We start from the raw sequence: 13,083 nt of genomic DNA, 5'->3' as shown, positions 1-13,083 counted from the left end.
TGGCGACTTTGGCTGCTTTTCTCTAACAAGGGTGGCAGGACGCAAGGGCCCCCTGCCCCCCCCAGGACAAGGCCACCCTCTCTGCTCTTCGCGGGGGCCACGAATGTTTAGGCGGAGGAGGAGGGGAGGGGGGGCCAGCAAGGCTGTCTGGATAAGGAATCCCCCTCTTCTGCCACGCTGCCCGGACGAGGGAGCTGTGGCCCCCTAAGAAAACCCACCGGCCCCCCAACTGCTTCCTCGGTTCAAGCCCAAAGCTGCCATTGGGCCTCCTGCCAACGTCCACGGCTGCCCAAGGAGAGGAAGCCGTGGGAATCCCAAGGGCCAGGTGGGGGGTCTGGGCTGGCCTCCACAAAACACAACGGCCACCTTGGCTTCTCAGACAACCAAAAGCAGGGGTTGCAAACCCAGCCATGCCCTGACTGGGCAGCAGACCCCTTGGTGCCCCCCACTGGCGGCAGGCAGGGCCTGCTTCCCTCCTTGCCCCAGGTGACCCCGGCGTGAGAACAGCCGCGAGAGACCCCTTTTTGTGAACCGCACCCTGGACCAACTTGCAGGAGGATTTAGGGCTCAACGTTCAAGGAAGGAGGACGGAGGCTTCGTGGAAAAAGAATTGGATCCTTTGTGTCCCGACAGACGCAGTGGCGCCTCCTAGCCAGCAGAGGGAGCACTTGGGGCCCACCAGCTGCAGTGACCCAGCCTAGAGGATTCCCCAGTCCAGGCTGAGAACAAAGGGAGCCCCGTGGCACGTGGGGAGCCCAGCCTTGGACCCATGGGGGAGGGGGGGAAGAGGAGAGCCCCAGGGGAGGGGGGGCGTCACGGAGAAGGGACAGGGGTGGGAGGGGAGGGGGCTCTGGGGCAGGCAGTCCTGCCTTCCCAGGGCCGGGCAGGAGCTCCAACCCCCTGGTCAGTGGGGTGGTCCTTGGGGGTGGGGGCTCATCTCTCCTAGGAAGCTTCTGACCCCCAGGGACCCCAGGCCCAGCACAGGGAGGGGCCATGGCCCACAAGGAAGGGGAGGGGACAGCTGAGGCAAGGCGCCCAGGGCGTTTTCCCAGTTCCGGTCAGCCTCCCTCTGGCTCCCAGCAGGACAGATGGAATGAGGATGGGGGATAGTGGAGAACTGACCCACAATATCCCTGCCGTGCTGCTCCTTCACCCCCCACCCCGCTCCCTCTTCTCCAAACCCTGCAAGAGTCACGGGCCCCACACGAGGGGCAGGCAAGGACGCTGTGCAGTGACCCCCCCCCTCTCGAGAGGGTGCTCACCCAGAAGCCCCCAACTCTCCTCTGTGGCCACCCCCAGAGCTGGAGGGCTCATGGCCACGGGCCCCCCGCCCACTTCTCTGGAACAGAGCGCAGAGGAGCCAGGCAACTCCTTAAGCTCCGAAAGTGCCAGGCACGAGCAGCCGCCCCCACCCACGGTGCCTCCTCTCCCCCTGGCTCTTCAAGGGACCCCCCCACCGCTTCACCCTGAATCCTCCCCCCACCACTAACCCCAATCCCACCGGGCAGTCCCCCCCCAGGAGCGCCTGTCCCCAGAAGACCCCCCACCCTGAACCCCGGGAGACGGAGAAGGCCCCGTTTCCTGAATTAGGCAGAAAGCCATCGCCCTCCGACTGCGGTTCCTGGAAGAAGTTAATGTGGGGGGGGGATGAGAAAATGAAAGCAGGCGCAGACGGGCTGCAGGGAGTGGGCAGCTGTGTAGCCACAAGTCCCTTTCTCTGCCCCCCAACCGCCCCCCCTCACTTGGGGAGCTTGAAGTGAGCAAAGCAGGACAGAGACGTCGCTGCCCCAAAGACCAGCGGGAGACGCTGCAGCCACTTGTGCTCCTGGCCACTCAGGCGAGCCAAAATGAACCAGGCCGGGGAAGCAAAAGAAGGGGGGCCAACCAAAAGAAGGCCCTGGTGGGCAGGGGGGAGCCCATCCATTTCTCCTAGAAGATGCCTGTTGTGGGTTTGGAAAACAATGACCCTGGCATCAACTACCTTGGACTGAACTGACGGCTACTGATAGTATTTTGCCCAATTTGCACTGTTTCAGCCAATCTCTAAAACGGAAGAGCCACTCCCAGAGTTTTGCCCCAGACGTTCATCTTAACCATTTCAGGGGCTTGTGAAATCACAGACAGTGGGCCACACGCCCTTAATTACAGGTTAATTAATCCAAGCAGACACACACACACAGAGACTATAATGCAAAGAAATGTTCTGTATCAACAGAAGAGAAGAGAAACCTCCCTTTTAAACTTCAAGGGGATTTCTTCTACAACCAAGGCACACGTGGAAGACAACCCAAGAACGATGATGCCCCCTAATGAATCCAATTGCTAACCCAGGAACTGGGAATTGGCTCACAGCTACTGGTGTCCAAACGCTGATAAACACTCACAATGAATTTTAGCCCAGAGTCCGGGAATCCTCGCAAAGTCTTGAATACAGCAAGGCAGGGCCTTGAGGAACTACGGTCAGATCATCTCCCACAACGGCTAAGCCAGCACGCTGCTCTTTCACCAGCAGCTGTGATTCCTGGAGCCCCACCCAACCCCAAGTGGCCTCTCTTATCTCCTGCAACAGGTCTTCAGTTGCTCTCCCCTGTGCATAGCTCTACGCACGCGTGGGCCTGTCGTAGGTTCCTCATTGGAATCCAAGGAAGATAAGGACGATTGACCTCCTCCTGGGCTGTCAGCCAAGCCCCCCCCTCCATTCCACACCCACTCTTCCTTCGTCATCGGATACTTCACTCGCTGACTCTGTCGGGAGCGGAACAGGCCTGTGACCTGTGGATGTTTCCCCCTCATCCACCTCCACATTCTTTGGGGCAGGAGCTGGGCCAGAGCTAACCACAACTGTATCCAGTATTATTATTTTTGTTCAGGAATAATTTTAGAATCCCAAAGGCTACTTTAAAAAAAAAAAGAAAATTGATTTTTAACACTGTCAAGGAGCTGGAATTGGCATACTGGGGTTTTTTAATTTAAATTTTAACAACTTTTAAAATGTTTGTTCCTCATCCTAATATATGCAGAGTTTGTTGAGAGTTTTCTCCACAACACTCCCCAAACACCAGAAGAAGGTTCTATTATGGAAAGACCCACCTTTATTTCAAGGAAGACATGAAACAAAGCCACAATAAAAGTCATAAAAGAAAGGCCGCAGGGGGTCCGGACGGAACAGAACCAGGAGGGGAGAGAGGCCCACGTGGCACTGACACCCAAAGGAAGCCAGGATTCACCACTACTGAATGGGGACTGCAAATCAGGGGTCTCAACTGCAGCCCGCAGGACAATAGTTTGCGGCCCCCACCTCAATATCAAAGTTTAATGTAAAGTGCAGCCCGAGTTTGATACAAGTAAGAAACATGGAAGACTGACGGCAGAAAAGGACCCCCTGGTCCATCCAGTCTGCCCTTATACTATTTCCTGTATTTTATCTTAGGATGGATCTATGTTTACCCCAGGCAGGTTTACATGAGCTTAATGTATGCTGAACAAGGAGTTGCAAGGCCAGGGGCCACTTGTCAGTGCTGCCTATGGCAACGCGAGAGCATCCTCCACAAAACCAGCTTCCTCAGACAAACCTTGGCCATTTCCCAGCACGCCAGGCACTCAGGGACGCAGGCACAGTGGTCAGTGGTCAGGAGGAGGTGGAGGTCATTTTGAAGCTACAGGAGAAATCTGATCACAGGTTTCCAGGCTTCAAGACGCAAGAGCCACATTTCAAATTTTTGCGGACGCCCTTCTCCTCTGATGTGCAAGATCCCCCCCCCCCCCGTGCTTCAAATGGGCTGCAATTCCCCTCTTAATAAATCTGTAAACTTTGCCAGAAAACCCCCCGAAAACAAACGGAGCTCCTTGACCTGCAGTGCAACTCTGAGCTCAAGGAGGGGAGTGGAAAAACAGAGAAGCTCGGGCAGTTTTTGAGAGTGGCCCCCACCTGCCCTGAGCTCTCCCGAGGGTCCAAGCGGACCATTTGTCTTTTGGGGAGCACATGCTTCTTCTGCACCTTGAACTTCCGGAAGTCCAGGTCCAGACGTACCCAGGATGATGCGCATCTCCAAGCCCTGCTGGGGGTCTCACTGCTCCCTCCCTTAAGCCAGTGGGGCTCGGCCTATGCGAGAGGAGGGGGCGTGGCCAGATCTCCAGCAGCGAGGAGAAGCCGCGTGTTCAGAAAGTTCAATGTTAAAGAACTGTTCACACGGACGTCTGAATCTGAATAATAATAATAACAATTACATTTCTCTAGTCAGCAACGATCTGTGGTTTCTTCAGAATTCAGGACCAGGGTAAATGGGAATGACGTCACATCTGAATTCTCCATATCAAATGATTGACACTGAGGCTGCACAAGGGCAGCGATGCCGATCGTGAAGCCAAATCGGAACCACGTGGCGCGTGAGGGTCTCCAAGCCGGGAGGGAGAGAAGCACCCCCCCCCCACCCCCCACCCCGCCTGTGGCCATTCAGGACCGCCTGGGCTCTCAGGGCGCCCTGTATAGAAGCGGAGAGGAAGGAGGACCCGGGGGGGTGGGGGTGGGAGGCCAAACCCTCCCCGACCTGCACACGCGGGGGTGGGGGGGGGGAGAGCGGGGGAGGCCCAGGGAGATGCAGGCACTTCAGCCTCCGAGCCTGCAGGGGGCCGTGCGCGCGTCTGGAGGGGCAGCACGCGAGGGCCGCTCCACTGGCGCGCGGGGGGGGGGCAAGAGTGGGGAGGGGCGAGGTCCCCGCCGGAGGTCCGGCCACGCCCACAGCCCCGCGTGGCTTCCACAGCGCCTCCGGCGCGCACAAAAGGAGACATGGGCGCCCGGGGAGAGGCGGGAGGAGGGTGGCGCGCGCGGCCACTGGTGGAGCCGCGGGGGCTCCGCGCGTCCGGCCAATGGGCTCGCGGGGCGGGGCGTCGAGAGCCACGCCGGGGGCGGGGCTTCTACGAGGGGGCCCCACGCGCCGTGTCATGGAGGCTCAGTGTGCGAGCGGCCATTGAAAGGGAAGGAGCTGCGCGTTTCGCAACAGGCGGCGGGGTCGCGGCGGCAGAGCAGCCCGGAGTTCCGCGCTCGGAGTTCCGCACCGCCTCCGGGGCCCTTTGCCGAGCAGCCCGGAGGGGCGGGAGGGGGGGCGGCTGTGCCCCCGTGTCCTGTCCGCCTCGTCGGCTTCTCCTGAGGTCGTTCGCGCCCCTCCCTCCCTCCGCCCCCCCCCCCACTTCGGAGCGGCCTCCCAGATGGAGATGAAGAAGCTGGAGATGAAGAAGCTCGTCACCCTGGAGTTGAGGGACCGCGCGCCCGGGAAGGTGAGCAGGGCCCGCCCGGGGGAGGCCCCGGAGACCTGGCGGAGGCGGCGGCAGCGAGGGGCGGGCTGGCTCACTCTTCCGCCACCCCCGTGCCCCCCCCCCACGCCCGAGGGGGGAGAAGCAGCAGCAGCCGCGGCCCCGGACGGAGGAGGGAGGGGGGGGGCTCCCGGGGCCAAACTTTCCTTCCCGCAAAGACCCCGCCGGCTTCAGCAGCGAGCGCCCCCCGCACAGCGCCTGGCCGAGAGCGCCGGCTGCAGCCGAGTCCATCTTGGGCGCTGGGGCCACGCAGCTCCCTCCGCCGAGCGGCCTCTAATCTCCGCCAGCCACCGAGGGCGGGCGACGCCCCTCCCCAGGCTCCCGTGCGGCGCCGCGTGCCTGGGCGGCCGAGGCGATAAGAGGCCCGCGGGGAGCGGACGATAAGCTCTGCCCGCCTGGGGCGCCTCCTGCCCCGCCGCCAGGACACCAGAGGGAGGGCAGGGCACGGGGGGAGACGCGGGAGGAAGGGGCGCTGTGGACCCCTTGGAGCCTGAGCTTCCTCGGGAGGCGGCGGGAAAGACCCCCCCCCGGCCCCTTCCCTTGCCCTTGCCCAGAAGTCAGAGCCATGCCGGTACCCATAATGCACAGCGGGCCACGTGCCCCCCCCAGGACACCCCTGAGAGTAAACCTGGGGAAAGGTCTTCACTCACCCAGAGGGGGCACTTTCCATGGGGGGAGGGACGCTTCCTGTAGCGCCTGGTAAAGAAGAAAAAGAGACAAGGGGGGGGGTTAAAAGCTCCACCAACGCCACTCAAAGTGTCCCAACAGGGAGAGCCCCCCTCCCCAAATCCGCACCAGGAAATAAATGCTGTCAGTTGAGAAAGCAAATGTTGCATTGACCCTCCAGGCCCCCCACCCACAGTGGTGGTGGTGGTGGTGGTGGAGAATGTGTTTTTCCCTTTGGAACCCAAAGTTTCTGGGGGTCGTTGCTAGGGAGGCTGCTGCTCCTGCCCCCATCAACGTCCGAAGACCTTTCCTTCAGGGCAGGCTTTGTTCTTTTTAAAGATCTTTGCTCCATCTCTATCTTTTAGAAAGTTATACTTTTTATTAGCACATGACGTGATCCTCACTCTAAATGACCGTCTTTTTAGTCAAGCTGGGGAAACCGTCCCGCCCCCTGAGCCAGACTGTGGGGGGCGGGGGGGGCGTTCCCTCCAGCTGACTGACCCGGGCAAACGTGCTGCTCTTCCAGGTGGCTGAGCTGGTGCTGGACAACTGCCGGTCCAGCAATGGCGAAATCGAAGGCCTGAGTGACTCGTTTAAAGAACTGGAGTTCCTCAGCATGGTCAACACAGAGTTGACCTCTCTGGCCAAACTGCCCGCGCTGACGAAGCTTCGAAGGGTGAGTGTTTGGCGGTGGCAGGTGTAGGAGCTCAAAGGCCCACGCAGCCTCTTGCGTAAGAATCCCGCCAGGGATAATTGGTAGTTATTGTGCCCCCCGTATGACAAAGACCCACTGTGGCTTTGCTCATTTTCTGTGAGAGAACGTGTACATTCCAACGTCAACTCCACTGACTGACATGTTTATGCTGTAGCTGGAACTGAGTGACAATCTAATTTCCGGCGGTCTAGAAGTCCTGGCAGAGAGATGTCCGAATCTTACGTATCTAAATTTGAGCGGCAACAAAATCAAGGATCTCAGCACAGTTGAAACTCTTGTAAGTATAGAATTGGGGGTGGGGGGGTGGGATGCGTATGTAAATAATTTTATGTTTTTAAATTCTTTTAGAACTTTTAGCTTTCTAATTATTAAAAAGCCGCTCCGAGTCTTCCGAGAGGGGCGGCATACAAATCTAATAAATTATTATTATTATTATTATTATTATTATTATTATTATTATTATTATTTTAATTGGATCTAGATTGTTTTGTATTCCTTGATATGTTGTGAGCTACCGTGAGTCCCCGGAGAGGGGTGGTATACAAATCCAATAAATAGATAAATAAATAAAGAGGTCTTAAGAGATGTACTTGGGCGTCATTACGTTGCGGTCACTGGATCAAGGCCAGTGTGTATTTGAGATGGAAAAATGGAACACGTTTCTTTGAAGAATTGGTAGTTGGCACCAATGTAGAAAACTATAAAGGGCAGTTTCAGTTCTCTTATTGTCTTGGCCCAAAACCCCATGGATAAAGACACCTAGCATAGTAACTTGGTTTAGCAACTTAATAAATAACATCTCTGGGTTTTTCCTAATTTTCAGCAAAATCTGAAGAACCTTAAAAGCCTAGACCTGTTTAACTGCGAGATCACAAATCTGGAAGATTACAGGGAAAGTGTGTTTGAGCTGCTCCACCAAATCACGTATCTGGACGGCTTCGATCAGGACGACAACGAGGCCCCTGATTCAGAAGAGGAAGATGAGGAGGAGGAGGAGGGTAATTGTTCATTGGAATACTTGCTATGAATATTTTTAAGGTACGGGTAGGAAATATATACCTGATATATGAAAATTGCCCAGAGATCCAAATACACTATTCAAATTATTATACATGCCCTAGATGCTAATAAACCAATGGTTTTTCCTTACAAGGGGAAAATAGACCTTGCAGTTGGCAAAATTACATTTCCTGTAAATATACATTTTTTAGAAACAATTCGTGGTATAGTTGCAGGTCTTTCCTGCCACCTTTCCGAAGCAAGAGACGCCTGGGCCTTTATTCCCGCCACCCCCCACCTGGATGCTGGGAAGGGTTTTTCCCCCCATAGGCCGAATTTGAACCCTTGGATCATCGACCCTGAGGTTCTAAGTCGGAAGTGGAAGACGGAGGGAGCATGGTTTTTATTCACTTTTCCTTCAGATGGGGATGAAGAGGAGGATGAAGAGGAGGACAAAGCTGGTCCCCCAGGAGAATATGAGGAAAATGATGAAGATGATGAGACCTCAGACTTGGGGGAAGGGGAAGAGGAAGAAGAGGAAGTGGGTCTTTCCTATTTGATGAAGGAAGAGATTCAGGTTATACTGCAAAGCATTTATTAGCTTTATTAACTTGGCTTCGTATTTCAAGGCCCTGTCAGTTTGTGCTCTACACGTTTACTCCTGCCCCAGCACAAGTGGATGTCCGCTGCATTTAAGCTTTAGGGGGGAAAAGGTCAAATAGAGACCCCCTCCCCTTAATGCGCTGCTTTATTGTCCTTAGTTTGCATCTTACCCTTTTTTATTCATTTATATCCAGTAGGCTTCATCTTTCACTATATTTCCCAGGAGAATTATCAGGGGTTTTTTTTAACTGCACCTTAGAAACTTTTTAAATAATCGAAACTGATATTTCAGTTGAAAGATTACTAATTTCCCACAAGCATGATTTGGGCCTGGATTACAGTGGTAATGTTTTAGGCAAAAAGAATGTGAGCTTTATAATTGATTAGGTGTAATCAGCTGAGAATTATATAAATTGTAATCTAAAACCTCCAGTGATGAGGAATGGTGACATGGCTATTACCGCAGCTACAACTGTGGCTTTGAGGGGCTGTTTAACCGTAGTTTGGGTTTTCACTCTTATTTACATGGGAAACGTTTACTCATCCACTTTCATGCATTTAACTAAATGGACCTCAGTAATTCTGAATTCCTGACCCCACTGACTTCTTCCACTACAGGATGAAGAGGACGATGATGATTATGTAGAGGAGCGAGACAACGAGGAAGAAGGTGAGCTTCATACTCAGCCTGGCTTTTTAAAAGTTTTACTAAAAGTTGCCTTTTCCGGTCGTTCTCTCTCAGAACAAAAAGAACTTCTATAAATTTTGTTAGCTGGGATAAAATTAGTCTTTTCATTTAACTTATAAGAGTTCTTCTGAGCTACGGAATACTACTTACATTTAGGCTTTAGAGGTATAAGTCAATAAGATTTTTACTTTTGCTTGGCAGATTCATTGATATTTTAGACGTGTGTTAACATTACGTGTAATTGTTCAGGAGCGATGAAAATGAGTGTACAACGGTGTGCAGGAGTCCAGAGGTGCCACAGAGGTGGGGTCCAGACCAGGCTCAGGCAGAAATTCTGCTGGCCCCACGCCTGCCTGTTTTTTGGGCCGTTGTAGATGTTTAGTACTATTTTAAATAGAGGGAATTTGTGCCCTTTTGAGGCGGGGCTGGGTGTGATGAGTGACTTTGAGTTGGCCACGCCTACCCAGTCACATGACCGCCCAGCCACGCCTACCCAGTCAGTCGTTAGGCCGTAGAACAAGTCGCTAAGTTATTCGCATGCCACCCCTGCCCTGACCCTCAATTTCCCTTTGGACCTGTGTAAACGTTCTGCCCCACAGACGCCGTTGTTCGGGGGGAGAAGAGAAAACGTGCGGCTGAAGACGAAGGAGAGGAGGACGAGGACTAAGTCGCCGGAGATCCCAAGAGGACCCGATTTGTGTCTTTGTTGGAATTGCGCAATAGTGATATGCAGATTTGTAAGGCTCCCTGTATGATAGGTCTCTACAAAAGATATTAATGTGTTTAACTTTTTATAGGAAGTGTCTTACTATGTTTTCCCTTTTTATCATTCCGACTAAGGCATAATAGTCCATTATTGGTCCTATTTCCATCTGTTTTACTCACTGAAGCAGTTGTCCTTCATCCCTGCCTTTCTCCCCTCCTCTTTCCTCATTATGAGCATGCTGTTAACCTTAGCCAGTGGCTTCAGATGGATGGAAGGGATGGAATTTAAACTTTTAAGAGAGCGTGCTCATGTCAAATATACAGGAGCAAGATAACCAACTCTTCACTGGAAAGGACTATGTCGCAACTGAAATGGGAATTAGGTGATCTGGAACTCGCATCTTACCTATCATTTTATTTTAAAAGGATGTCTGAATGAAGCACTGAATTTCCTAGTTCATTTCTGTGTGTTGTTAGTCTCTCTCTCACACACACGCACACTTTTCTGGTAGATGACTTTAAGCACCACTGGAATACAGTTCTCTGAAATAGTCTCTCTTCCACAACAAAATACAAACTGGAAATAATTATATGTAGTGCATTCAAAATTATAACTTCCTCATGAGCCTTTTGACCATTCCTCTAGACCAGTGATGGCGAACCTTTTCCCCAAGAGAGAGAGAGCGTGCGCGCTGTCACACGTACATGGGTTCCCACACCCACAATTCAATGCTCTCTGGAGGCCGGAAAAGGACTCTCCCAATTTCTGGTGGGCTCATGTTTCCCCCACCCTCTGCTCCAAAGGCTTCCCTGGAGCCAGGGGAGGGTAAAAACGCCCTCGCCCATCCCCCCGTGGGCTCTCTGGAAGACAAAAATCAGCCAGCCGGCACACACACATGCACATTGGAGCTGAGCTAGGGCAACGGCTCGTGTGCCAGCAGATATGGCTCCATGTGCCAGCACCTGTGGCACCCACAACACAGGCTCGCCATCACTGCTCATAGTTTACAGTAGTCCCTCACCTATTGCTGGTGTGACGTTCCAGACCTGGCCGCGATAGGTGAAATCCGCGATGGGGAATTTATCGACTGATAGTACTTATTTAAGTATTTATATTGTAATTGTTTGGTAAGTTTTCATTGTTTTAAGTGTTTATAAACCCTTCCCACACAGTATTTATTTTAGATACAGTATTTAAATACAGTATTTACAATTTTAGATATTTTTTTGTTTTTTAAAAACCTGCCGATCAAGTTCGGCGGGCTGTTTAAATCTGCCGATCAACTTCCTCAGAAACCCGCGATGAAGTGAAGCCGCAGTAGGTGAAGCGCGGTATAGCGAGGGACTACTGTACATGCACATTTCAGAACTCTTCTGGTTAAAATTGAACAGAGATTCTGCAGCACTAAATTTAAACCAATACAAGTTATTCTGCATTTTCTTCCATGCTATATTGCCTTTTCAAGCAATATTGACAGCAGATGTAGAAGTGAGCTGGGCTTTGAGTCAAAGCTCCTGAAAACTGCAAGTTGCTTGTGTTGCTGAACTGGGAAGACATTTAGAAAGGCAGTGCTTTAATTCGGGGCACAGGCCCTGAAGGCAACAGAGGGGAGAATGGCTTTATACTTGAGCCATGGAAAGAAATATACAAAATTGCAAAAGATTTGCAGTTGCCTCATGGGGTTTCATGGAGGAAAGTTATTCAGTCTTATTCCAAAGTCCTTGCTTCCATTATTTAAAAATATAAATATGAGGGTTATCTGGAAACTAAGGTTATAAGGCATGTAGCTCTTGCAGGGAATATTCGCGGGAGAAGTTGGTATAATTATCCTGTAGCGGGAAGCAGCGGAAGAGAACGACCAGTGCCAGAGGTCAGTGGGTCATCGACTGCCGTTGTGGGGAAGGTTAGAGGTGAGCATTCTGTTTCCCTCCAAGTGCAAAGTGCGTGCTGAATGGCCAAGGGCAGAAACTCTGCTGCGATGGGTGCCCAAGATTGCTGAGTTTTGAATTGTTTTGGCCCAAGGAGAACGGGTATGGCGCCACTGCATTGATTGACGTTTGCGCTCTAGAGTATGGGGATAAGCTCAAGTTTCATCTCCTATCGCTACACAGTTCAATCTCGAAAGGGCCAAGAAATTCTCTGGTGGCACTGACTGTTAATTTTGTGCGCTTCTGTCGGCCTCTTGGGCCCCATCGCAGCAGTGTCCATGCCCTCAGCATTCAGGTAGCGTCTTACGGCACGCACTTTGCACTTGGAGGGTCTCTAACCTTCCCCACTGACCTCTGGGCACTGCTTCTCTCCCGCTACACGAGAGTCCTGCCAACTTCCTCTGCGGACATCCCACGCCAGAGCTGCCGGCCTTGTAACCTGACACTCCAGACCAGCAAGGCAATCCTCAACTTTTCTGTGGAAGGCAGGCTGGTTATTATTATTGTTATTATTTATTGGATTTGTATGCCGCCCCTCTCTGCAGACTCGGAGTTATGTCCCTTTTGTGCAGGTTATTTTGAGAAAGAAAATGTAGGAAAGATGGATCCAGGGCTCTTTCCTGGTTCTCTGCGTCTGACAGATGACCTTGTATGGCCTGGCACAGGAGGTGTCCAAGCTGCACGGCTTCTATCTGCCAGGCTGGAGAGGGGCCCTGCTGGGTGGATTCTGCCTGGGGCTTAACTTGCACTGCACTTGCCTGTGTGACACACTTACAAGCGGGGGGGTGGGGGGGCCCTTCACGAGCCTCCATCCTCCTCCTCAGGGGGGCCGGGCGGGGGCGGAGGAGGGCAGGGGTCACTCCGCGCCGGACCCTCCGCCCCCGTTTCCTTCCTCTGTCCGGGCTGTGGAAGTCGCCTCAGCCGCGGGCGCCTCCCGTTCGCTCGTTCCACGCGGCAGCTCCTCCGCTTCCGAAAGCGTCGCGCGGTTCCCGGGAGTTTTTCGCTAAGGGGACCGAGCGGCCTGGCGGAGGGGAGCGGGAGAGCGGGGCTCGTTTTGGCGGGAAAGCGGGGGGGGGGGCAGCGCGGGAAGGCCCGACTCAAAATGGGGTCGCTGGAGCTCCGCCCCTCAGCGCGCCGGAAATCGGACCTCCTCTGGCGGAAAAGGCGCCTGGCGGGCCCCGCGGATTGGCCGGCGGTTGTCGCAGTTGCCCAGCGGCCCCGCCCCCAGGCCAATCCGGGGGGGGGGAGACGAGGAGAGCGTGCGGTCGGCGCCCCGCCCCCTCCACACCGCCGGGGAAGGCGGAGCTTCGGGCCAGTGGAACCCCTTCCTCTCTTGCCCCCTGAGCTCGCCGCTTCACCGCAGTAGCCAGGCACCGCCGCCAGGGGGCAGCAAGCACCAGGAGCTGCCGTCCCCGCCCAACGGAGGGTCCGAAGCGCTGCCCCGCCCAATCCGAGGGCCGCGAGGGGG

The 13,083-nt window shown here is 53.9% G+C and overlaps 1 protein-coding gene across 2 annotated transcripts; it reads left to right on the top strand.

Annotated features, from left to right (window-relative positions):
- Window positions 1-4,803: 4,803 nt before the first annotated feature.
- On the top strand, window positions 4,804-10,146 carry ANP32E (acidic nuclear phosphoprotein 32 family member E). Of its 2 annotated transcripts, none has more exons than XM_070766486.1 (7): window positions 4,804-5,274; window positions 6,503-6,652; window positions 6,846-6,968; window positions 7,515-7,689; window positions 8,113-8,267; window positions 8,912-8,963; window positions 9,581-10,146. In XM_070766486.1, exons 1-7 carry the CDS (start codon window positions 5,206-5,208, stop codon window positions 9,646-9,648), a joined length of 792 nt encoding a protein of 263 aa, XP_070622587.1. In that variant the 5' UTR covers window positions 4,804-5,205; the 3' UTR covers window positions 9,649-10,146. The 2 variants fall into 2 exon arrangements, with proteins under 2 accessions (XP_070622587.1, XP_070622586.1); XM_070766485.1 differs by having other exon boundaries at window positions 4,907-5,274; window positions 7,515-7,695.
- Window positions 10,147-13,083: the final 2,937 nt, after the last annotated feature.

Source organism: Erythrolamprus reginae, chromosome 13 (assembly GCF_031021105.1).
Source record: "Erythrolamprus reginae isolate rEryReg1 chromosome 13, rEryReg1.hap1, whole genome shotgun sequence".
In the NCBI taxonomy this organism is placed as follows: domain Eukaryota; kingdom Metazoa; phylum Chordata; class Lepidosauria; order Squamata; family Dipsadidae; genus Erythrolamprus; species Erythrolamprus reginae.
This window is presented reverse-complemented; position numbering and strand designations above follow the sequence as displayed.

Bases quoted from the DNA above. Each gene is read 5' to 3' on its own strand.
- ANP32E (XM_070766485.1), top strand. From the start codon at position 5,206: ATGGAGATGAAGAAGCTGGAGATGAAGAAGCTCGTCACCCTGGAGTTG. The intron at 6,653-6,845 runs GTGAGTGTTTGG...TTTATGCTGTAG, and splicing joins CGCTGACGAAGCTTCGAAGG to CTGGAACTGAGTGACAATCT. The intron at 6,969-7,514 runs GTAAGTATAGAA...CCTAATTTTCAG, and splicing joins TCAGCACAGTTGAAACTCTT to CAAAATCTGAAGAACCTTAA.